A 27,528-nucleotide genomic window follows, 5' to 3' on the forward strand; every position below is an offset into this window, starting at 1 on the left:
TTACTGCAACCTGTCATTTCACCTCATGCCTGAGGAGAATATTTTCATACATTCATTTATAGGTTTTTGTTAAGGGATAAATTATATTCAAAGAAAACCAGCTTACAAGCAAAAAAAAATACACCGACATATCTGGGATAAAACCACAGCCTTAGGCCAGACACTTGGAGCTATCTGAGATGGTGCTACCCTCAGTGACTTTATGTTGGATCCCATAAAGCTGAATGAGGCCAACTTCATGAAAATACTTAAGATGGAATAGAGCAATCAGCCTCTGCTGGGCTGAAAATTCACTTAAATTGAGGGACAGCTGGATACCCTTCTGACACAGCCACTGGCTAATTTATTAAAGGAAAACAAAGTTGTTTAATTTGCTATACAAACAAGTACAAGTCAGTTTATGAAAGACTTTAGGAGTGACTTACAGGGGCTGCAGCGTGTGCCCCATCCATCAAGGCTAAAGTCCGTACCACGACCCGGTTTCAGCTCCAGTCTGGGTCCTTTGCATTAAGTCGTCCCCTTTCTCTCCCCTGGATTTCCTGTGCATCTGTTACTGTCCAAAAAAGTAAAAAAAATATCTTTAAACCTACAATAACACCAGGCTTGAATAGTAGTATTTTACAGCCCTCTCTGGTTGAAAGTTTCACTGAAGGGTGCAGTGGATTCAGAAATGTTGCACCTGTAACTTTAACCTCAACCCCTCTTCAGCTGTCCACAAGCTGTCCAGAGTTACCAGCGAGTCCGAACTGAGTTCTTTCAGCCATGTCTTAATCACACTCTCCATACTCCCCGTGCAGCTTGGTTTAGCACCGTTATGAAAGGAGATCTTACTTTCCCAATGATAACAGATGGTACCCATGGTTTGCACCATCTTTTTCCACTCCTGGCGCTTAGATTCCAGCACTGCATCCTCGTCTCCTTCTCCTCACTTCAGCAGGGATCTTCGGTCTTTCCACAGAGGGTATCCTAGCACTGTCTATGGCTAACGGCTGTGTTCGAGTGTAAACAAGAGAGATGTGATAAATCACTAATCTCCGTACTTTCGAGTCCATGTTTGCACACAAAATGGATGGCGACTGGTGTAGAAGAAAACAACAAAGTACTAAAAATACTAAAAAACACAGAGGTGTTCAGAGCTACTATAACTGGCTGCCAACTACACAGTGCCAAAAAAATGTCACAGTGTACTACACGTCTACATCACTGCAGCTAGGTGAGAAGAAACCACTGGTCAGCAAGAACAGAACTTCCCTGCGGGTGTTAGTCCAAGCACACCAATAAACAGATCCTCATGTGTGACTTTGTAAATTTCAATTTATCGCTGTAATGAGAAACGTGTCTCAAAAAATAGATTCACCCACTAAAAAAAGCTAAATTTTGTTGGTTACATTATTGCACGCAGTAAACAGAAGAGAGAGAGGCAATGCCTCAAATTGAACTCCTTTTCTTGTAAACAGTCAAGATTGATTGAGTAGAAATTTAGACTTCATTGGCAGCCTTTGTGTACCCACAGTCCTGTTGTGTTTGGCTGTGTCAGAGGAAAGCTTATTCCCAACGTCTGTGGTCTGAATAGTGGAATTACAGAGGGTTGGATTGAAAAGGCACTCAAGAGAACCGCCAACTGTTGACTTGAGGTACAAAATGTTGAAAGGAAGTCAACCTCCTTTTGTTACTTTACTGCCATTGTTTTGTTTTGTTTCATCTTCCCTCTTCAGTGCAACTTGAATTTCTCGCCGTCACACATTTTGTTGCCATAAAACTACAATGTGCTGCCCTTTTTTTTACTGCCTATGCCCATGGGAGTGTGGTATTATCACAGATCAGCAGTGTAACTACATTTGCAGTAGTACTGTGAAAAGTCTGAAACGGCAGCTGAAGTCTCCTTTCAGAGCAACAGAAGTTGATTACGTTATCTCCTCTGCAACATACTGAAGCTGTAAGTCAACCCAAGTTAATTAATTACAAGGGCGATAGAATTATATAAAGTTTATACATACCTCTAAGAATCTTAATGAATGAGGCCAACAACATTACATCTTGTTGGCTTTGGCCAGGTATGGTTGAGGTAAAACTTTTTGAAACAAAGCTATCACCTCCTATATGACCAGTTTTTGTAGGTGTGGAGTTGCAGACTAACCCTCTGTTGAAGAGCAAGTGAGCTCACCAGACCTCTGTAGTTTCCTCTGATCTCAACTTGAGCTAGTAGCATTACACACCAAAAACTCTGGTGCCAGTGGTTGAACTTAATTGTGGGTAATGTGGACGCCAAGTGTTGATAATAAAGAAGAACACATAAAAAAATATGATGGTTTTGTTGCATCACTTTTGATGCCCATTGAGAGTTCCACAATGTTAATGCATTGTTATGTCTTGTTATATTGGGGGTGTACTACTACTACACGACCAAGGATCACAATAGTTATCTCTCTAAGAGAAACCAATTTATTGTGGGAACTAAGAGGTGGCTCCTGTAGAGCAATGTTACCTTACACTTCCAGCAGAAATCAGTGGCATTTTATCAGTCCACAGTGTGGAGTGCAGACTAGTAGTTGGAGAGGTGCCATTTCACCCCCTGGCCACTGCCGAAGCTCCCTTGAGCAAGGAACTGAACCCTTAACTGCTTCCAGGGAGCCCCTATATGGCAGCCCATCGCCTACATTTGCATGTCTACAGGCCCTCTGTGTGTGAGTGGTTGTAATTTGGGTTTATATGTGTAAAACTTGGGTATAAAAAAGAATTTCCCCATTGAGAGATCCCCACCACTTTCAATGATTACAACGACTTCAAGAAAAACTGTTAAGAAAGATTATTCTTTGCCCATTTCAGCCTTTGTCTGGAGTAAAGCCCTCTCTGGCCTAATGGTGACCAAGCAAGGTTTCATTGCCAACAGTACATATGTCTCTGCTGGTCTTGGACACCCTCTCAAGCACCTTTTGTGCTCACAGAGATAAAAGAGTATCCTATTGTCATGGTCAGCTGGATCACAACTCAACTCACTCCTGGACAATTTAAGACCGCCCTCTGTAAATCTCATTGTGCAGCAAGAAAAAAAAAGGCGAGGGGAATGAAATATGAGAAATACGATACTGGAAATGAGGCCAAAAGGGGGGGACATTGCAGAGAAAAGAGATCGTGGGGATGTTGGCGATGCGAGCCGTTGGGGAGTCTCACAGCAGATGGGCTTGCTTGGTTTCTAACACAGATGGTTTAATAATGCTTTTTCCAAGATTTCAACAGTTAAGGGTTGATAAGCTGGCAGTCTGATTATCTTGGATAAGCGTAATATAATACTGCATGGATTTTTGGAAGGAACATCTTGTCTAAGCCCTCAAGATCACGAAGAGATTGTAAAGGCCACAATACAATAGCTAAAAGTAGTGAGACAATAATTAAGTGCATTACTAAAGATCAGGCAAAGACCTTTCTCTTTCTGCTTCATCTGTAATCACAAAATCTAACCCTCTGGTATAAACAAAGAAAACAGTCCAAGGTCTCAAAAATACTGTCTGTGTCTCAGGAGGTGATCGTACAAACAGATACTTGAGAGATACAAATAAAAAGGTAGAGAACATTCAGTACTTTCTGTATCAGTAGAAACCCTGTTTCTGATGGACCCAGATTGTGTTGACCTCTCAGTACGATGGCACTGCAAAGACTGAAATGTTTCTCTCTTGGACGCGCCATTTCACTCTCGACAATGACCAAAACAAAGGCTGCAGATTGGGAGTCAGAGATAATCCCTGTCCAAGAGAGACATAGCTGAAGTTGTTAGCTGGTGCAACTGTGGTATGAAATGGTCTCCAATGACCTCTAATTGCTAAATGTGATGCGATTGTTAAAACATTATAAAACCACACAGTTTTCCAGATGGAAGGGAGCTGAAAAGAGTTCAGCTTTTAAAAGTTTTAAAAGTCTTACGCTGTATATTTTCCTACTTTAGATTAGATTAGATTTGATCTACTTTATTGTCATTGCAAGAAAATGCAGTTTAGGATCTAACCATAAGTACAAAAGCAGTAAAGTGCAGAGTAATGTACAAATAAACAGGGATATATAAATAACAGAACAGATATAAATATGACAATGTTATAAGATATATACAGTGTGAACCAGGGTTTTCGTACTTGAGATCGGTCTTGGTCTCGAGACAAGGAGGACTTTGATTTTATTTCAAGGCTGGTCAATGATACACTGTGGGAGAGTAAAACAAATGTTGGCGAAAGCAGCTGAGAAACAGTTCTGTCTGTTTCTGTTTCACAGTCTGTAGTGGCACAGAAAACTAAAGAGAGGACAGGAGAGGTCGGGTCGAGGTTTAACCACAAGACCAAGAACCAACAGCCTCAAAGTTTTTCCAATAAATCAAACTCAGTATTTTATGAAGCAGCACTAGAAAAAGAAATCAATGTGAACTAGCTCGGTTTTGGGACTGTCTCTAAGAGAGATAGTTGTACATGTTACTGTCTGGTCTTAGTCTTGACTTGGTCTCACCCTGCCTTGGTCTTGGTCTCGACTTTAACACTGGTACAGTATTAACAGTATGGACACATGAATACACTAAGACATATACAGTACAGCTTGGCAGCAGCAGCAACAGTCACGATTGCAGGTATAAAAGTAATTATAGGTGTAATTATACAGTGTGGGTTAATTAAGATACATACAGTATGATCAGTAATTATATTGAACATGTGAAAATTATTAAATTAGTCAACATTATATACAGAACAAACAGCTGGATGAGAATAAACTACAGGTCACATATACACTATAGTAGGACAGTGTACATTATTAGTGGGTGGGTGCATAAATAGTCCAGGTAAGTGTGCAGTAGTGCGGCGGTGGAGATGTGGGAAGAAAAACAGTCCAGCTCATGAGGTCTGGATGCAGCGGAGCGGGGAAGTTCAGTCAATCTGTGGGAGTTGAGAAGGTCTTTTATCCGATTACTTTACTTTAAGTGATACTTCAACATTTATCAGGCTTTATTACTGCACAGCAATCCTACAGTAACACTATACCAGCCTACTCTTGCTATTCTTGTCTGCTCCAAAGTGAGTCTGTGTTATGTATGTTGAGCTGTAAGCTGCAGACATACTGTATCATTTTCTTGATTTGCTACGATTAAGCTGGCATTCTTTTTTCTGATTAATGTAGGAGACAAATAGTGTATGTGTGTAGGTGTGAGAGGTTTTCTCCAGGAGTGGACTGAAGCAGTAGTAGCACCAAAGAAAAATGTATTGCAGCACAAATCTACTGTACGTAGATGTAGGTACCTGACATTTGTATTGGAGTGCACTATTTATTCTGAAGTGGTAGTAATCACAATGATGTGGCTCAAATTACTGGGGTGGTGCTCCAGCCTGGAATAAAATTACATTTTGTAAACCAATTTAGCCTAGCTGTTTTACAATTAGATCAGGAGGGGCGGGGGGGATATTACTGACGCGGTTGTTTTGGATGGACTCAGATAGTCACTTAATAAAATTAATGGCATTAAGAAAAAGCTTGTGTGCACGCTGAATGAATTTGGACGCTCTTTGTGGACAGGTGGTGGTGGTAGTGTGTGTACGCTCAAACTTGGTCTGCATAAGGAATAATAGAGAGCACAAATGTTGCCCGAGTCTGTTTCTATGTAAACGAAGCGTTATCGTTGCATCTTCCCACTGCTAAACCGGCATGTCACCGGGTTTTTTAAACAGGATTATCTGTTTTTTTTTCCTCCAAATTTAAATGAAAGCTAGTCCAGCTTTTATCCAGAGGGAATCATTTTGTTTTTTTGGTCTAATCATATTTCATTTGTGTGTTTTTTTGTAAAAAAAGAAGAAAAAAAAGTAAATTTTCTTTTGTTGGACACAGAGGGGAAAAAATAAATACTTTGTAGAAAGGATGTCTCCTTACTATGTGACTAAACGTGAGCTGTGGGAAGGAAAATAAATTACATTTTGTTTTCTCAGCAGCAGGATGTATTGTTTGTTTGTTTTTTCTTCCAAAACAGTTTGTATTCTGAAAAGATTACTTGAAATTCAGCACTCAAAGTTTAGAATCGAATTCAACACTTATAAATGTCTCTTCAAACTGTTTTGTTCCTTAACCATCTTCAAACTGCTGTAGAGTTAGCAGTGTTAGTCTATCATCCATGTCCCTCATGTAACGGCATTATCAGGTCAACGTTTCAATTTGATTTTCAATTCCATCCATCCATTTTCTGTAACCACTTATCCTCAACAGGTCTCAGGCGGTTGGAGCCTATCCCAGCTGACTTTGTGCGAGAGGTGGGATGGGGCTGCCTGGATAATTGACCAGTTAGGGAACACAGAGACAAACAACCTTTCACACTCACACACCGTGGGGCAAAACCGGAGCACCCGGGAGAGGAGGCAAACTCCCCAGCCATTTGAACCTTTGTTGCAGTGAGGCGACAGTGCTAACCACTGCACCATCATGCCGCCCTTTTCATTTCCATCCATCCATCCATCCATTTATTATCTCTAACTACCTATCCTCAACAGGGTCACATATGGCTGGAGTCTATCCCAGCTGACACTGGGCGAGAGGCGGGGTACACTCTGGACAAGTCGCCAGTTCGTAACAAGGCACATAGAGACAAATTTACACTCACATTCACACCTACAGCAGCATTTAACCCAAAGCAGCCTCACAGAGCACAGCTGTCAACTCTTGTTTAAATACTATACAGTACTATATGATCAATATAGCAACCTTTTGTTGTGTAAGTGTCATTCTTGATGCTTCTTTCGTGGGTGCGGTGAACGTATTTTACCATTTCTTGTTGCTTTTGTCTTTGTATAGATTACTTGCTGAAAAGAAAGAAGTGGTAGCACCGTGGCTGCTCGTAGAAAAAACATTGATTTCCATTGCTGTAGTCTCCTAGTTTAACTTTTGACATTTACACCCCACACAGCCCAACTGTTGAAATCATTCCAGCTCCCGTAACTGCTTCGCCACCTCATTATAGACTCAAATTTAAGTACATACACCTGTTTTGCTGCATTTATAATGCGCTGTACACATTTTAATCTGTCTCACTGACTCTCAGGTAGGTTTGTCTTTCAAAACAGTTTTATGTTTTAAAAAATCTCAGTAGATAAAATATTACCAGGCCACGAGTCAGAGGAATTGTTGTGACAAATTCATAATGACTGCTCATCTTAATATCGAGAGTTATTTTCTCTGGGCGACAGATCCAGTGGAGTGTTCAAGTTTAATCTTTTCAGGCGGCTCTGATATTCAACTCAAAGGTAGGTGGTACTGACACATCATATTAATGGTTCATCTCCCACCGCTCTGAGTTTATCCATTACACTGATCAAATGATTGTCATCAAATGTGCTGAAAACTTCCTTTTCTCTCTAAACTTTCCATTAAAGGACAAAGGGTGACGGTGTGATGGACAACAAGTATCTAAACAAATGGCCCGAGTTTTTAGCATGACAGATGTCTTTGGTGTTTGTTGACTGTGCTTTGACATTGAAAGGTCAAGTGCAATTTAAGCTTGGTTAAACTGGGCCTAACAGAGCCACTGGGTGAGGCGAGACACAGATGGCTCACTAACTCTCAGACAGCTGCTGGACATTACATCGGACCAGGGAGTTCACAGATCACAGCCAGCAGAGATCTGCATTCTCCCCTTGTCCCATATACACACAACAAAGCCATCGGTGTATTAATAACCAGGGCTCAATAAGATCCATCTCTGTTCTTTGTCTTCACTCATGAGGAACAACTGCAGTGAGGGATCTGCTAAACTGAGCTCAAACTGTTAGTCAGCAGTGTTTCAAAGGCAGAAATAGCCAGCAGTGGGCCAAGGATGCTGATAGCAGGTCAGGGTCTGATTTTATCAAGCATACCACGGAGTGAGTCAGACCATGAACAACAGCTAAATAAGACATCTCTGAAGGCGTTGGCCATCCGTCTGCTCAGTGAAAGGTAAGGACGACCAAACAGAACGTGCGGAGGCCATTTTTAAATAGAAATAGCTAAATATGTATTAATTGTGTGGGCTTTTTTATGATAATAAAAAAAAACAACCTTTGGAAGCAGTGGCTTCTTTTATAATGCGAGGTAAATTCAGCTTTCAGCTGAGAGACACAACACGTGATTCATCTGGCCTAATTAACGCTAATGCAGCAGCAAATAGAAACCTGGGGAGCTTCAGCGCATCCTGTGAAGTATGGGAACGTTTTTCCGAGGCCCATATATTTGTTACTATAAATAATGTATCAAACAATACATAGGAGACTTCATGGCACGATCATTTTCACGAAGACTGATTGTACCTGTACCTGCACCTTTTTTTTTTTTAAAGTCATGTTATTGGCAATGTCGATCAGCTGGCCGGTCCACCACTTCGGTCAGATTAAATAAATCGCTGTGAAAACTGGAACAGACGTTTATGTTTCCCAGAGGATGAATCCCAGCGTCTTTAGTGATCCCCTGACTCTTCTTCTCTTCTTCTGATTTGTTGCTTTGAGTGAAATGTCTTAAAAAAACCATTGGAAAGATTCTCAGAAAAAATGACTGAGTGTCTGCAACAGTAAAGATCATCAACCTCAGCTCTACTTTGTTTTCTTTGTGTGCTAAAGTTCATGTTAGTATGCTAAGTGAAGGCATCAGGTGTATTTACATGATTTGTATATCTCTATACATACATGCTCACAAAAAGTTACCAATATTTGGCTTTCAGGTAAAATTTCAGAATGCACCTTGAACTTAATTTGACCTTCTCTAAACTTTTTAACGCACACGTCCAACCATCATTGTCAAGTCACTGAGACATTGACATTTTTTGTTGTGGTATACTCACCACTAGTGGTGTGCGATACTACATATTTTGGTATCGATCCGATACCAAGTAAATACGGGCCAGTATCACCGATACCGATACTGATACTTTTCAATAAATAAGGTGGTGTCATTGAATTGCTAAATCTCAATTAATTTTCATGACCTTAAGTGTTTTTTGTGATGTTTTTAAATAGTTAAAACCCAGGACAGAATTAAGGGCATGTTTTCTTTTGGATGGTTTTTTTTATATGTTTATATAAATTGGTAGTGTTTCCACTATACTTAACTAGCTTTTTACAAATCTTACATTTTGCTGTTGTCTCGCTTTTGGCTTGAAAATACAGCCACATGGCACTCCTTTTCCTCTCTGCCATTCTTCTGTTGTATTTTTTTTTAGAAAATAGGCGTGTGCTGATGAACATGAGCCAGCAACTTGCTTGTTTGTTTGCTTTGCGTGTCTAAGTCACGCCACGTGACGGCGCAACATCTAAACACAAGAGGGTGGAGGGGCAGCAAAGTGTGCCTGCTCTGCACTGACACAGGAGCAGCGAGTCCGGCGACCTGGCTCCTGTTTGCTGAAACCGCAGCATTGCAAATAAGAGCAGAACTTAAAGTAAAGAATCGATTTTACCAGGCTAGTATCGATCCGATACCGATACCGACTCGATACTATCGATATTTGGATCAATCCACCCACCACTACCCTGCCACTGTTGCTATAGCTTTTCAATAAATTGTTTGAGATGAAGAAATTAAATTATTGCATGCTTCTATTTACGATACTATTTATTCACTTTCATGATATGATATCACTTTAATGTGAACGCAATGACAATAAATTTGAATATAATCTAGAAACAGTATAAAATATAGACATCGTATCCGTGACATCACCCACAGGTTTCTGAAGAGCAGTTGTGTAGCTCATCTGGCCACTGCTGCCTCCCGGCTAATCTAGAAATGGCCCAATGAAGCCTGGATGCCGCCTGTGACAGAACCCACCTGTTATTCAAAACCGCCATGCTGCTAATTCTGCATAATTTTAAGCCTTCATATAATTTTAAAAGAGTTAAAAAATAGAAATTCACCCTCAGTGCAGTTGTCATGAATGGTGACATTCTCTATAGAGACCAAAACAGTTTTTTGTACCAGGCTGTAACATGTTTATTTCTGCTTTAACATGGGGACTTATGGAGACTGACTCGTTCTGTAGCCAGCCTCAAGTGGACGTCTGAGGAACTGCAGTTTTTGGCACTTTGCATTGGCTGTTTTTGAGCCACAGAGGTTGTGGTTGTTGTGGTTGTTGCTCGATCTAATCTCTAATCTCGTGATGTTGTTCACATGTTGATGTTATCATTTTAGCTCAAAGCATCACAGCGGCAGATTCTTCATCTCATTAACCTCATTGACTCAACAACAATGGTTGGATGGTACCCTGCGCCATCAAAGTGTCTCACCCGACTGTTCTCATTGTGTTTTATTCATGTTCTGCTCTGTTAGCAATCAATCACAGTCGGGGTGAAGCCCACTGTGTGACACCTTCCTCAAGGTTTCTAACAGTTCTTGGTCCATCATGAAATCGTCATAGGAGCTTTATCTCGTACTCACTGAGGATCTCACATTGGGGAGTATCAATTTAATTTACGGTCTCATAAAGTGAGGCCCTTTGAGGTTTTAATGGTGATTGCAGGCCATCCAGAGAACCAATAACAGCTGAGTGCTGGGATGGGGAGGGTACCTTCATCCTCTGCACAGCTTCACTCCCTTTCATCCAGAGCACTTGATCCTCGCCTGCATGCTGTCTGCCTTCACGGGTGAAGCTCCACTGTAAACATTCTGCTTCGTCTGATCTGGGCTGCTAATGCGATGTCTTGATTTCACAGAAAGAACAAGGGCAAAAAATTTCTCCTTTTTCACCTGCAGAGCCGGCGTTTTCACTTCATGTCTGCCATTTCAAGTATTCTGGATAATTGAACGTTGGGTCGGTGTGGTTCGTTATGTGCTTTGGATTTGAATAGAGCCACGCTGGGGCATCTTCTTAATTGGCTGAAGATGTGTGTGGATGTGTCTTAAACGGCAGGAGGAGCCAATAATGAGGCTGATACGGGGGTGAATCCTAGGTGGAATATAAAACATTTTAGTTGATTAATAGAAACTTTGGAGAAATCTCTACTGGGGAAACACACTGCTCAGGGCAATATAGAGTATACAGCAGGCATCTGTCAAAGAAATTAATCCTTAGAAAATGCTGGTATCTTTTCTCTGTCTGTGTGTGTTTATAAGCGAATGAGTGGGAGACAGTCTGGCAGTCAGATAAAAAGCACCTACCATTCGTTTTTGTTCTTTGCTATTAATTATTTTGTGTGAAAATGCAGCTCTCTCTCTCTATTTATTAAACCAATGAAACAAGGAAAGCGTGTGCACATTACGCGCAATACCTGAGAACGCATATGTAATTTGTGCAGCAGTGATTTTTTATGTTTTTATCTCCCACTTCCCTTTGCCGAGCACGGTGACGAGGACAGTCTAAGTGCTCCAGACCTCTCAAGTCTTTTATTGGATTACAGAGTCCAAAATTAAATAGAGGCATGTGCAAAGGTTGCAAGGCCAGAGGGGGGAGTCAGACAGGGCCGAGGTAATGTCACTGTGTTTCTGATTTTTATTGGGAGCGACACAAACAGAACCTCCCTCGCTCCAAAACAAGCACACACACACACAAACACACACATGCGTTTCCCCTGCCGTATTGATTAGTTGAAGAGAAAAAAAAAAAGCGGTTGAGGTCAGCAGCCATATGTCTGAATTTCTTTCTCTCTGTCTCTCACACTCCATTTATCTCTGTCTGATTCAATACTCTCCTTCCCCCATCAGGGGGCCGTGCTTCATCCATATATCTGCGTCTCCCCCCGCCTGACCCGCTCTCACACTCTGCGGTTTCTTTTTGTCCGTCTCTTTGCCCTTCACTTGACATACATAAATCAATCACTCAATCCAATTTCGTTCAGAGCAAAGTCTGATGGATTCGCTTCTGAGCCCACCGACCTGATAAAGTAACACAGTGTAATTACATTCCAAATTAGATGATGTGGTTATGACCGTGGATTAGATTTGACTTCATTTTCAGTTATCACACACAAGAGGAACAACAAAAACAAATGCAAACAAGTACAATCAGAAAAAGAAAAGCCTTTCACAGCCCGAGCTCTCTGTGAAATGAGGTAAACACAGTAGTTTTCGTCCTGGAGACTTGGAACCCCAGAGAGGCGCTAGATTGATTCAGATACTCCAGACGACTTCAGAACATTTTTAACTCTTATTGTTTCCTCAGACATCATTTTTATTTTTATGTGTTCAAAATTCTTAACACAGTTGGAGCAGCAGGACTTCACACCAACCAAAAAGTTATATTTTCTTCTGCTTCTTTGGCCCTGAAATGCATTCAACTCCTTCAAACAAGTACAAAAAAAGATATACATATATGCACAATATGTTTTTGAAATGAAAAATAGCTGCACGGTTTGTGCAGGAATGTGCACAGTACTTGCCGGGTAGTGTGCAAAGGTTCACAGTATGCAGAATCAACAAAACAAGCTATAACTATAACCCCAAGCTGAACTTGCCTGCTAAATAAATAAACCTGAAACTAAATGTCTCTGTGGACACAGACGTCAAACAGGTAGAAAACTGCGATTTAATGACAAAATAAATGAGGTCCCACCATCCAGCCTATGCCCCCAACATGCCCCTGCATCCCCAACAATATCTGCATTATCTGTTTTTAAAAAAGAGGCACATATGCTCAGATCTTCAGAACCTTCATGAGTTTTTATAAAAGCAACAAATTATTCTTTTAATCTTCAGATCTCTCTGCAGATTCGTAGAAAAAGGCGCTGAAAAAGCCTCCCATCTATCTATAAAAAAGGGATGAGAGATTAAACAAATTCACATTTTGTGCAGCACACGGTGTGTCTGAGAGTAGATGTGTAGAAAAAAAGCATAATTAGTGTGAAAATCATCACAGGATGTGCAAGACCTGTAATTAAGATCTGATTTTTAAACATGACACGACACGTCAAGTCTTAGAAACTGTGACTTAAGCTTTGAAAATGGAAGGGTTTCACGTGACGGATCTGTGTCATCCATCCAAACTAGATGAAATTGTGATGTCAAATCTTCTTTTGCAGTATAGTAAATGCAAAATGTTTTACACTTTAAAACATCGCTCCCAATAAGCAACAGCCACCACAGACCTATCTGGATTTCCAGCTCTGATTTAGGGTTACAGTAACATCATAGAACCGATTCACTACACAAGCCATGGCTGAATCTTAACACTTCTCCTCACAGATGGAGCTGATAGCTGATCAATAGTTGCCAGACTAAATCAATCAATGCCGCGCCGCCTAACCCGACAACCTCTCCGGTCACTTCAGGCCCAGCTGCCTCAGCTCTGGGGCTGATTTGTCCTCCAGTGTCTCTGTCATTTGTCTTTAGATTTCCCTTCCATTTGATAGCGCCGATGCTTTTCAGACGCCCTTTCCACATGTCCTTTCCCCCCTGTCAGTGATTTATATGTGTCCCTGCTCGTCAGTGAGGGACAATACAAGTTCGTGCTCGTTTAGGCTCAGATGTTAAACAATTTGCTACTGCAAAATGGGATGATCCAGGCATTTTTCGAGAGTTGTTTAAGTGTGCTGTTTCACACAGAAATGTCTTGTAACGAGGGCGGATGAAACTGTTTAGCTCCTGCACTGATAAAGTCTAATTAATGGTTAGATTTAACTGTATTAAATGCATTAGGGCAAGTTAATTAATTTGCGAATATATTTCAAATTTAATGCTGCATTAAACAACTTTTTATTTCACGCAGCATGATTTGATTCACTGCTTTAAACCTCGGGTTGATGTACAGAGCAGCTTCCGTGTCTTTTCCTTCCTCTCGGACTGTAGCTGTTTTATTTCTCATTGCTTTTTCATTTTCTCATTTGACTCCCGCTTCCCTCTACAAGCAATTCCCATGTGCCGTGAAGTGTGAACAAAAAAAAAATTTGTACCCTCATTGTCAGATCTATACACGGCCATTTACACACTAGCACACGACATTATATGCGTACTGTAAAGACAAAAAGTCATTATTATGCATGAACAGGCAGCATCATCGATGTCATTAACGTGCATTTGAAATAACGCTCGTCGTGGCCGGATTCCGGACTCTCATGGCCGCCTCGCACAAGCTGTTAAGTCACAACTTTTTTTTTTAAGACGAGCTGAATTATTGTAACATTATTGTTGATGCCAAGTTTTTATGGCAGTCATTTCCCACATTTACACTCTCTTACTATCTCTTTACGTCCATTTACGTTTACATTTATGACATTTGGCAGACAGAGCGACTCAAAATGTTGCTCATTAAGGACGCCATCAGATCAATTGATGACACACATTTGACTGCGATCAAATCATCCCAGTGATGTGCTGATGCTGCACAGGAGGAGCTACTTTATCCATAACATCTGTTCCTCTCCGTCTTTTCCTACGTTTAATTATGTCATTGCTGTATACTTATGATCACAGGCCCGAGAGATCATTGATAATCTATTTAAAACATCCACACACAGACGATCAATAATCTATATCTGTGATAACTTCATTTCGGGGTCTGTTCTGCTGATGAAAGGTTAATATCTTTCTCTGCACAGACACTGCTGACTGGTGAACAATTGGACTTCTTGGCATTCTGGGTGCTTTTGGTAATAGCCAATACTTTATTGGCTATCAGTTTGTACACCATCTGCTGACTAAACACACTAACTGCAATCTGACACAAACCTGCCAAGTACAAAAGAGGCAAGAAGCAAAACAAAGAGCCTTTTTTTTTTTTTTTAACTGCTTGACAAAGATGTGAATGTGTTACACTAGATAAGAAAGTGACGACAGTTTCATCACTTTGATGTCTCTCTTCCACAGTTCAGCATCACATACAGGGCTGGTATAAATAGTCTATGCAGTTGTTTAGGGGCCACACATTCACTGTGACTTTCTATGTTTTTGCACGATGTTAAGCTGCGGCTGCCACCGCTTATGCAATGACCCACACAGCAGCTCTCGCGTCATGCGTCCATTAACCTACAGATTCTCGCTTTCCTCCTGATGGCGATGCTGCGCAGTTCAACAGCAAACTGTGAGTCACTGTGAGCTTCGAAAGCAGCGCTGACATAATAAACGTGGAAAAATGACTAATCCAAACAAAACAGATCAGTTCAGCTCGTCTATTTCTAGGCTGTCTGTCTAGTTTAATAAGTTTTCTGGGCAAAGTGATCCTGCAGGATTCACAGAACTTTGATCTATTTGTTTTTCTCCTCTTCACATAATGTTTCGTAGCCAAACCTCAAATCCAGCACAGACAAATGAATTAACATCAAATCTCTGTTTGATGTTAATTAATTTGTCCATCTCTAGTTTGTGTCTGTGTGCGTTCATTCAGTTATTAGCAGTGTTTTATGGCCACCAAAAGGCTTGGGCCGGCCCTGATTACATAGATATTATACCTGAGATTATATCCTGAGATAATTTTCTCTAAATCTCAAGATAATGAAACTTTGAATGGTGTTTCCTGGAGTTATTTAATATATTAGACTTAGAGTTAATTTTGGCATTATCTCAGGAAAACAAAGTTTCTGTATTTTAAGATCTGGAGAAAATTATGACTATTATTAAAACAACATTTTTTATTTCAACATAAATAACACAACATAATAATAATAGAGCACAAGAAAACAAATAATATTAACTCTTCTGCACACTTAGACACTACACTACACTTCTATTTTGTTATATTTTATATTTCTTCTTTAGCTTAATTTTTTTATCCTTTATCAGAATCACTTTAATTCACCAGGTATGTGTGCACACACAAGGAATTTGACTCTGGTTACACTTTGCTCTCTTAGTACAAACGTCAAACATATATAGACACATGTACAGTTAAAAACAAAACAGAAGACTTGACAGGTAAAAGTGGGCCTTGAGGTCCTCGGCAGTATTAGTTGTTTGGCTTCGGTTGGGAACAGTAGGTGCCAGTCTACCTCAACACTGTGGTGGCCAGGGTCGAAGAGACCTATTGCTGCCTTCTTAGACATAATAGATAGCTGCTGTTGATGTTCCAATCTGCGTAAACAGACATCTGTGTCTCCAGACTAGAATATGCTGACAATAACACCTCCATGAATAAAAACATTCTGTTTGACTAATTGGGCATGTAGTATTTGTGGTGTTATCTTGGGGTTTAAAGTCGATCCACCAGGATGAGTTGGACAGAATGCGAGACCGACTCAGGCACTTCTGATGAACTTTGAGAGTGTCTCTAATTCTATTTGGCCAAGCGTCAATAAATAATACAGCATAAGACATCAGAGGCTCCTGAACACTTTCTTCCTTCCTGACCTCACCATTGACTGGCACCCCTCCAGCTACCAGTCCACCTTCCATACTTTGGTTTATGCTGGACTTGAACCGGCCACCGGTCCCTACAGACTGAACTAGTATGCACAGTATGAGTGTAGTGATGATATTTACATAAATAATCTATCATTTACAGGTTTTATACAGTATATGTTGAATAGAATAGAATAGAATAGAATAGAATAGAATAGAATAGAAAACTTTATTGTCATTGTACAACAAACTGTAAGCACAACGAAATTACAGGGGGCTTCAACAAGGTGCTGGGCCTAATATAGGTAATAGTATAGTATAGCATAGCATAGGTATAGACAAATATAAAACCACAATATAAATACAAATGCAAAAATAAAATAAAGATGCTATACAAAGAAAAAAAGGGGGTATTCATAAAAAGTCAATGCTGCATTCTTGCTTTTATTTGCATAGCAAATGGTAAAAGCAATTACACATGTATTTCACATGAGGTTATTGCTTATTCCTGTGCAATAATTAATATAGTTGTCACTCATATACATATATTTACTCATTATTAACAGAAAACGGTCTTAATCAAATCTGACCGATTTACAACTTAAAACACTCATAAACATTGTGTTTTACATCTGACTGCCACGAGACCTTATGATGATTTCCTCGACACTATGCACTTAAACATATAAAAGTGATGATCACCTCTTTCATTGAATTTTGAGTGTTTTAATCAACCTTGTTACACCTGTGCTGTTCCAGGTGTTTATGGGGGAAACCCAGTGCTGGAAGGGCGCGTGCACTCCGGGGCGGTAGATGGCGCAACGCACGTGACGGTTTGTCACAGAGAAACACACACGCACGAGGAAGAAGAAGAGGCCGAAAGCGGAAGAGACGTGGCAGATAAACAGAGAGAAAGCAGCTGAAGTTAGCTCATGACAGCTCCGGGAGCCGCCTCACGTGTGAATTAAGTCCACGGGAGCTTCAATGACAGCCGCGCTACATCACCTGAAACCAACGGGACTCGACTGAAGTCTGTGTGACAGGTAAACAAACGTCATTTCTTCTTCATTCGCGTCGCAACTTCCTCAAACAGCTACGATTAGCTCACCTGGCGTTAGCCGCCTCACCTGATAACTTCCAGCTAAAGCGGCTCAGGTACACAGGTAAGAAGAAAGGTGTCAACTTAAAGTCAGAGGCAGGAAAAAAAGGTCCTGAAATGTCAAAACGAGCTGAAACAACGACATGAAATCAGCCTGAGAGGCGTGTAGCTCTCTAACAAGTTACCAAGTGAATCACAGGTGATGTTTGACTGTTAAATTATCTTCTGCAACACAAAACAAACCTGGTCTGTGTCTGTGACACCCAGCAGACAGGATACACAGGCAGGACACGTAACCATGACAACCACATATATAAACATGATTAAAAAACCCTGGAGACACATAAATAAATAAATCTGGGTAATGTGATTAAAAACAAACTCCATCACAGTGATGTCATTTTCTATTTACATGCAGGTCATTAGTTTAGATAGAGACAGATGGTTTATTGATCCTGAGGGAGACTCAGTAAACAAACTAAAGTAAACAAACATTAAACATTAAATCTGTCTTTTAGAGATGCAAATAGAAAACTATATTAAAAAAAAAACTAGAAATAGAGATTAAAGTTATATACAGTTGAATTAGATTGTAGAAAAAACAGAAAACTGTGTGAAATTGTTAATTTGTGCCATAACTGAGAGGTGTTGCACAGTATTGTGGCCACGAATCAGTTCCTGAGTTTGTCTGTCTGCTATTTCACGTGGCATTGGCTGCCGCCGGGCATCTGTATCTTGGTGGTTCGATCCCGTCTCCTACAGCGTGCAAGTCATGCAAGTGTTCTTGAGCAAGATACTGATGACTGTAGGAGCCAGGATCAAACCACCTGATCATCTGATTAGTGACGATTAGACGACCCGTTCACAGCCACCCCAAACGATCTGACAAATAATGTATCTGCAACATTAACCACAAAGGTTTTATCTCTGACAAATACAGTCACAGATATTAATGGTGTATATATCTTGCGTTAAATCATATGTCAGAGTGTGTAACGAAGTTGTATGATCCTGTTTCTAACTCAGTACTGACATATCCGTTATGTAAATGCGAGATGTTTATATTCTGATTGTTATTGCCACTCCACCCACAAGGTTAATATTTCTGAATGCCTTTCTGATGACTGGATTCAGACTATAAGGAAGCTCTCTACTCTTAAGTGATCGCAAAAGCAGCCAGACTTTCAGGGAAAAGGGAAGCGAGACAAAGATTGATGTGACTTTATTCATGTCAGTCTTTGCCTCTTTAGTGTCTGTATTCATTCATTCATTGCAAACGTTGCTGCTCATAGTAAACAGGCGAGCTCAGCGTTGTTTACATAAGTCTGTTTGTGTGTCCTCAGCCGGCTATGGGTCTCTGTAAGTGTCCGAAGAGAAAGGTCACCAATTTATTCTGCTTCGAACATCGCGTGAACGTGTGTGAGCATTGCCTCGTCTCCAACCACAACAAGGTCAGTGGGTGAACACACACACACGTGCACATAAATTATGTTTGTACCAAAAAAAACACGTGTCAGATCACATTAAAATTCTGTGTTTCCGCTCGTCGTCCTTCAGTGTATCGTGCAGTCGTACCTGCAATGGCTTCAGGACAGCGATTACAACCCCAACTGTACTCTGTGTAATACTCCACTGACTGCCCAAGACACCGTCAGACTGGTCTGCTATGGTAAGATTACCAAGCTTCTGCTCGTTACTCATTAGTGATTGCATTAAAAAATGACATCCCACCTTGTCGCTTTGACCTGAAACCGTCTTCTCCGTCCACAGATGTGTTTCACTGGTCCTGTCTTAATAACTTGGCGTCACGGCTGCCCCTCCATACTGCTCCAGCGGGGTACCAGTGTCCTACCTGTCAGAGTCCGGTGTTCCCGCCTTCCAACCTGGCCAGCCCGATTGCTGATGTGCTGAAAGAACAGCTGTCATCTGTTAACTGGGCGAGAGCTGGTTTGGGGCTGCCGCTGGTAAGGCCGTACAACCATCAGACAGTCTTCCTGAAAACAGAAAACACACATTCGAAACTGCACAGATGTTGATAAGACGTCATCTCTTACTGACAGATTGAAGAGCCAATCGGGGTCCTCGAGGAGACAACAGCTAATGACGTCACTGATTATACCGACTGGTCAACGTTTGATGGTGAGCTTTAACGTTTTACTGTTTTATAGCTGTTAACGCAGCATCAATCAGTCAAACTGACTCTCTTTCCTTTTTTTCCATCCACAGCACAAGAGCAAAGTAACATTTACCCCAGCCACTCTTACAACACCAGCCTCAACCAACCACCAAACTCTGTCCCGTCTCCAGCACAAGAAGACCTCGGAGGTCTTCGTAAAAATGGGGATCCAAATCCGCAGGGGGAAACTGTGGTCAACTTTACTACTGCCAGTACCCGTGACACAATTACATTACACGCAGGTAACAGCTACTACAACCTTTCACATACATCTTTCTCTTTCCTTATGTGATCTTTCAGTTTTTGTTGACGCTGTCAGAGAAGTTTGTTATTGAGGGTGTAGCGTGTGTTGTTGTACTGGAGTGCATTATATTGAAAGGTTTCTTATATTATGACCCTCTCATGTATGTAATATTAGATACACCTCTCAATATAATGGTCCAGTTCAACAACTGTTACAAACTACAATATCGATAATAATACTTAAGCGTTTCTCTGCTTCACCGAGAATATGTGGCCGTTTTTATTGTTGACAGATGCCGTAAGCAGCCCTCATCAAACTGCACAGAACAGAGCTGGGTGGAAGTCAGATACACAAACGGTGTTAGAGAGCCAGATTTTCAAAATAAAACACCCTGGCCTTTAAAAAAAAATACCTTTTTATAGTATCGATAAAAACTGAACATTATTACCATTGACAGACAGAGTGTTGAAAGATTAAACACAATTATTTGTTGTTCTCTTCCAGCATCATCACCGAGAAAGATCTACGACACTCGGGACGTCGGTCACAGCTCCGTCACACAGATCGACTTTGATGACGACAAGTACCGGCGACGACCAGCGTTAAGTTGGTTTGCTCAGATTCTGAAGTTAGTATCACGACACGCTGTGGAACTTTTTGCTTAAATCATTTATACAAATGTCATTGTGATCTCTGATTATTCTATATATTTATCATTTCAGAAACCGCACAGGTGGAAAGCGGACAGCTTTTTCCTGGAAGCAGCGAGTCTTCATGCTTCTTCTGGTCGGAGTTCTGGGATTCTTTACGTTGATAATCATCATGGCTAAACTCGGACGTGCCTCTGCTGGCTCAGACCCAAATCTAGATCCTCTTCTTAACCCCAACATCCGTGTGGGGAAAAACTGATAACAAGCATTGATTTCTTCTTTTCATTCTGTGTTACACAATATAAGTCTGTGTAGACCGATCTGAAATGGGACTGTCCACTTCATTGGTTAGCCCAACAGAGGGAGCCATTTACCCAAAATGAATGTGGGGGGGAAAAGAGAAAGAGTTGCTGCACCTCTTTTAGAACGGAGGCTCCGTTCATATTACAACAACATGTAAGGGCCAATAAAAAAATTATCTCACAACATTCAGGAACATTCCTGTGATCCAACAAAACAACCTGCAAACTCCAAAGCCCTGATGCGTATAGACGAAGGATGCTGTAACTGATTTGAAAAGCTAAATGATGAAGGGGAGTGGTATTTATATTTACGGTTCCATCTAACATTTGAGTTTCCTTTTTTTTAAACTTCAGTTGAAACTAAACACTGTCGATGTTGAAAGAACATCTTATTGCTGGCAGAAAAGTCAGAGCGTGTATAAACGGCACAGAAACGTTTATAAACCGGTTCTACTTGCTTTGTGCGTTTCTCCTTTGAGAGAAGAACTGGAATCAAATTTACTCCACACATAATTAATTAATTACATAAGTATTTATGGGTGTATGAATTACTTCTAAAACTGAGTGCATTGCTTTTAGATTTGCCGCACAGACTGTATGTACATTTTCCTGATGTTTTTTTTGACTGTCTATTAAACGGGAATACTACAGAATTTCAGTATTATGTTCTTTTAAAGTCCATAAATCACGACCATTACCTACTGATGTATAGGAGATGTCAGCTAAGTTGTTCAGCTTCAATGAGAATGAATAATGTCTTAAAACATCCTAAATTTATATATGAATATTGCTCATTTGAGCGACAAATATGCTGTTATTCCATTGCCCACTTTGCATGAAGCTGTAAGCAGCATATTGATGCGTTCGCAGACCAGCGATGTGAGTAAATGAGATCCCGCACAATAGATGCAGTACACGGCTCTCTGTGTACAGCTCTGTAAATCGCTGCACTCCTTTTCTATACAATATTTGCACTACAGTGACAACATTTATGAATAATTAATTCAAATCCGAGAAGCTGAGCTGTTACTGTACGCACTCTCTCTTCTTTCAGTTTCTCACTGTAACAAGACACCACGAACATGTCTGTCTCTAATAAAGCAACTTGACTTTCAAAGATGATGAAGTTTGTAGCTTATTTCAAGAGGTGGCGGATAAAAGATGCACCTCAACTACAATGCTACACTACAAACTACAGTGCTGTAAATGCAAACTCTTGTACAATCACAAGTTGTGTGCGTATGAATCGACATCATAATGATTTATATGTTGTCAGCTTCTTGATTGTTTGGTGAAAGAGCCCTACTCAAAGGAAAAGAAAATTTTATTTCTGAAATTAATTTTGTGCCTCATGTCTCTTCAGTTATTCTTGTGTAAATGGTGAGGAATGCACTCTAAATAAACTTGGATATCAGATACTCTAATCTTGAGCTGAACATTGTGTGTACCCAGACTGTTGCGAAAGAACAGGGCAGACCTGCCTCTCAGATAAACCCTGATGAATGGATTCACTGTGGTGCAACGCCATGACACTGCCCTACTAATATTCTGCACACTACTCCACCTGGTGGTGCATGCGACTCCCCAGTGAAAGTCTGTGAGCTCAGAGATAAGACAGAGGCTAAAGAGGATCAGGTCTGTGGACAGGCAGACATCGATTGACAACAGATTCATTGTTTGTCGACTTGCACTGGCTGTACACTGTACTTCTCTATATAAGATAATTAACTCACAAATCCTTCACCTTATGTTGGGTCTTTCTCTAAAAAAATCTACAAAGGTTATTGTAAGTTTACTGAATTAATAGCGTCACCTTGTATCTATGGATGTTTCTCACTATTTCTTAGTGGAATATAGGTCTGTGCTGCTGTTCATCTGTTTATCACAGCGATAACTGTATTATTGTGATATCTATAGAAAAGAATAATGAGAAAGAAACAAACTTTTGTTGTGTGTTTTGTCAAATGAATTACACTCAATGAGTGCAATAAGGTGCATTACCTCCACCTGTGAGCCATAAAGCGGGATATAAATTAACAATTATCATCAATATCAACACATCATGATACCCCTAATTCAAATCTGACAAACCAGTTGAACGTCCTAAGGTTAAAGTTGTGAGATGGCGATGTTCCTTCACCTGAAACAGACTTGTTACTGTTAGATATCAAATTTCTTTTATTCAATTCATGGAAATAATAACATAGGACATTGTCCTGGTGGTAGTGTTTCAGCAGCACGTGCATGAGTGCTGCAGTCATCATTGGGCCTATGATGACATCTTGTATGATGTAACTTCGTCACATGCTGTTCTTGGGCATCCTCGCAATAATCCCCTTCAAGTGTAGAAATTGGTGTTGTTAATATTCACCAATACATCACGCGTTTGCGTGTGAGCGTTAGTTGCCTCCTCTAATTTTCCATTGCGTTTGCCAAACTGTCACAGCAGCGTGAGCTCGGCATTGACTGTCAGTGGACCTGAGCCATATTAAATTGATTCAGGGAAAGCTGCCGGCGGCAATGAAGACACATGCTGCAAAATTACAACGGGGATGACAGATCTGGCACTTGTATACACCACAATGCCGTGGTCTGTATTGTCCGACTTGTTTCTTGATATGAAAATGGTTTAATTCACGAACGGTTTAATGTAACATCCTGATATCTTGTCATGCGTAATTGCCTTTGTCACTCTATTGGAGTTCAATGTGTTTCTCTGTAGCTCTGAGTTATTAGATTGCCCATCACACTGACATAATAGGGACATCATGATCGATAACTTAACACTGCACTTAACATGCAGACTGTAGGGCAGCATTGTTCCTCTGTCCTGCTCTCATGATGGCAATAGCAGGTGGAAAAAAAAATCTTCTGTTATATCCATGTCTTTATTTAAACATGTCTTAACTCTGCCTTTTCCCAGCATCAAAGCAGGCATGAATATATTCTGACTAGAGCAAGAACATTTTGTGTATATCCTAAAAACTTAAGCAATACAAGATAGCCGGCGGCATCTGACATCCACCCACGACCAAGCTTCAAGTTATGCAGGCTCACTTCAGCAGCAGAGTTTACCTCTTAGCTTTCTGCTTTCCTGCTGTTACCACTTTTGATGTGTCACGCTGGTACAAGTTGAAGAATGAATGCTGGAAGCCAGTTCTTTTTTTCTGGCCGATACATGACTCAGATCCGAGACATTATGACACCCACATATCGTTTTGTGCTCAGGACATTGCCAAAAATATCAGTGAGATGTGCTGGGAAACAAAACAGCACACAATTGTGTTGTTACATGACTGTTTGGCAGTTTATTAAACAAAATATAAAATATTTGATTTTTAATTTGGGTTCTTTGAAGGTTTGTAAATGTAAAGTGTGAACTATAGTTATGTTACTCAATCATGCATGCACACGACATCATATCCAGAACACTCACAAGTCGAGTTTGACACAGTTCAGAGTATTTGCGTGCAACAACTTGCCCCCTTCTGTCATTGGATGGCACAGGAGTATATATTGATGTGTGAGTGAGTTTCACATGTGCTTCCCAGCTCAATTACAGAGAGAGTCATTGTGATTCAATGAACAACACTGCCCGTGCCATTCCTGTGGTTTCTTACAGAACGTAAGTACAGATGTTAACTCTCTGCTAGATTATAGAGAAATATCTGAATAAACTTCTCTGATCTAGAGTTAACTTTTATTAGACACCTAGAGCTTTATGATTAAATGTTTCATAGGATTGTTTGTAACTTTACAAAGCTACATTTTGCATAAAAAAAAGTCTGCATGTGACTATTTGTTACATTTGACTTTTCACTGCATATAGTGTTGTATTACTTGTGTTTAACCTTTTCTTTAATTCATACTTAAGCATGGTTCAGAAATGATGTGCATAAATCTGTACACTAGTATAAACCAGTATAGTTTGCTGAAGCTGTAATTATTGATCATATAATATCATATCATGTTTTTCCTAATACTGCAGTAATAGTATGAACTGAAATTTAAGTGTTACCATGGTTCTATTTCAGTGGAAATAGTCACGACAGACAATATATATATATATAAATATTTCCTCAGACGTCAATATTGAGGACAACTCAGCTGCAGCACCAGTTGATGAAGAAATATTTCAGACCTTTGCATCCTCATCAGGACAAGTCTGAAATGTGTGACCATCCAGAGAAAGACCACAAACACGGAAAGACTGCCAACTCAAAATCTCAACAGATGAAGCACCACCGTCGGCACCACAACCAGCAAAACCTACGTCACTCAGATGACAATGATAGTCATGAGTAAGTTTTAAAATGGACTATAGTTTTTAAAACTTACTGTTATTATTATGCTTCATTTTGTATGTTTTAAGCAGATATGTGTGTGTTTCTGACTCCATGTGTTGTAGTATTTTGATTAATAATTGCTCTTTTCTTCCAAAAAACAATAATGAAATAAAAATAATTAACCAGTAAGTAATTATCATCAGCCTTGTACAGAGATCAAATTTGTCTTTAACATGCATGTTTTCTTCTTTAATTAGCACCCATTCAACAGCAGAGGACAGCATTTTCAGTGATCATCACTCCGACCATCGACATGAGTATGACGATGACAAGACTCATCATTCACACTCTCACCACTACCATCGCAAGCAAAACCGCCATGTTTCTCCCTCGAGTTCCTCCACTGGTTCCTCGTTCACCTCATCTTCTTCCTCTTCAACATCCTCCTCCTCCTCTTCTTCTTCCTCCTCATCTTCCTCCTCCTACTTTTCCACGTCGTCCTCTAACCTGTCCTCTGAGTCTAGCAGTGAGGGTTTAGATAGACATTCACTTAAGAAGCCCCAGCATTCACAGTCTTGTACTGACATTTCCAAGAAACACAAGTACTTTGAGGAAGGAAACGACACGGCTCCCTTGATAGATAAAGGCGGTTATCGAAACAGGCCCCCTGCCAAACAGGAACGGGAGAAGGGCAAATCCTCTCAAAGTGGCACCACTCAGGGCACCCAGAAGAACTCTCAGAGGATTACAAGAGGTTCGGGAAATGCTGGAAGTTTCCGCAAAGCCAAATCAATGGAGGCTCTCACTAGACCCAAGGAAAGAGAGTGGCCTGGAAATGAGGATGGCAGAAAGGAACAAGAGAGGAGAAAAGGCGAAGTCAGAAACAATTTGATGAAGGAAAAAATGAAGTTCTCCGCCTTCCTCAATGAGATCACTCGGCAGGTGCTCAGCCCGATGAGACTCACCACTCTCGGGGTTACTGATGCTCAAAAAAAGGTAAACAGCAGCACTGAGAAACTCAAACAGCAGAGGAGTCGGCCCGCCAGTCCAGAGTCGACCAGCTCATCCCATACCAGCAAGCACTCTACAGGATTTTCTAGTTCTAAATCTTTCCACCACGATCACGGCCACCGTTCTGGAGACTCACCACATCATATGTGTCACAAGTCCAGAAGCTGCACGCCGAGCTGTTTGAAAAGACGTCACTCATGGTCTCAAACTCCTCAGCATCGCTCTCATTCGCCTTCTTACAAACACCACCACCACCGTCACCAAGGTGAACATCACACTTCTAGTCACCATGGTGACCACAAGATCCCAAGTGATCACCATCACCACAGGGACCACCACAACTCAAGTCATCACCATCACTACAAACGTCAACACAGTCCTGCCTATCATGATGGCGATCACCATGACAACACATCCCATCGCGATCATTTTGAAGACCACTACAGCCCAATCCACCACCATGGTGTACGCCACACTACAACTCATCATCATCACCATGGAGACCATCATAGCCCTGCTCATCACCATCACTATGGAGATCACAATGACAATGCTCATCACCATCGCCATGGAGACCACCATGGCCATGCTCATCACCACGGAGATCACCATATTAAACCTCATCACCACCACCACGCAGAAGATCACAACCCAACTCACCATCGTGAAGGTCGCCCCACCCCGACACATCACCATGGAGACCATCACAGTTCAGGTCACCACCGCTATAGCACTGAATACCCGACTACACCATGTTGCCATAGACGCCACAGCCTAACCAGTGACGCTGGAGACCACCAAGGCCCAACAGTTCATCATCACCATAGCAACAACCATAACCAAACACGTCATCACCATGGTGACCAACACAGTGAACCTCATCATCATCATCATCACAAAGACCACCACAGTCCAGGCCATCCCCATCACCATGGAGACCACCACAGTCCAGACCATTGGCATCACCATGGAGACCACTATAGAGACCACCACAGTCCAGACCATCACCATCACCGTGGAGACCAGCATAGTTCAGGCCATCACCATCACCATGGGAAGCACCACAGTGAATCTCAACAGCATCACCATGGAGACCACCATAGTCCAGATCATGAGCATCACCATGGAGACCACCATAGAGACCACCACAGCCATCACCATCACCATGGGGACCACTACAGTGAATCTCAACAGCATCACCATGGGGACCACCACAATGAATCTCATCAGCATCACCGTGGAGACCACCACAGTCCAGACCATCAACATCACCAAGGAGACCACCAGAGTGAAATTCATCAGCATCACCATGAAGACCACCACAGTTCAGGCCATCACCATCACCGTGGCGACCACCACAGTGATTCTCATCAGCATCACCATGGAGACCACCATAGTCCAGATCATGAGCATCACCATGGAGACCACCATAGACCAGACCATCAGCATCACCATGGAGACCACCACAGTCCAGGCCATCACCATGGAGATTATTATGATACATGTCAACACAAAGGACATCAC

The 27,528-nt window shown here is 41.1% G+C and overlaps 1 protein-coding gene across 1 annotated transcript; it reads left to right on the forward strand.

Moving 5' to 3' along the window:
- Positions 1 to 17,052: 17,052 nt before the first annotated feature.
- zfpl1 (zinc finger protein-like 1) lies at positions 17,053 to 21,824 on the forward strand. The gene is made up of 8 exons (XM_010740165.3): positions 17,053 to 17,279; positions 18,679 to 18,786; positions 18,893 to 19,004; positions 19,106 to 19,299; positions 19,396 to 19,474; positions 19,562 to 19,753; positions 20,260 to 20,383; positions 20,478 to 21,824. Exons 2-8 carry the CDS (start codon positions 18,685 to 18,687, stop codon positions 20,662 to 20,664), a joined length of 990 nt encoding a protein of 329 aa, XP_010738467.1. The 5' UTR covers positions 17,053 to 17,279; positions 18,679 to 18,684; the 3' UTR covers positions 20,665 to 21,824.
- Positions 21,825 to 27,528: the final 5,704 nt, after the last annotated feature.

This window comes from Larimichthys crocea, chromosome XXII, assembly GCF_000972845.2.
Source record: "Larimichthys crocea isolate SSNF chromosome XXII, L_crocea_2.0, whole genome shotgun sequence".
NCBI lineage: Eukaryota > Metazoa > Chordata > Actinopteri > Sciaenidae > Larimichthys > Larimichthys crocea.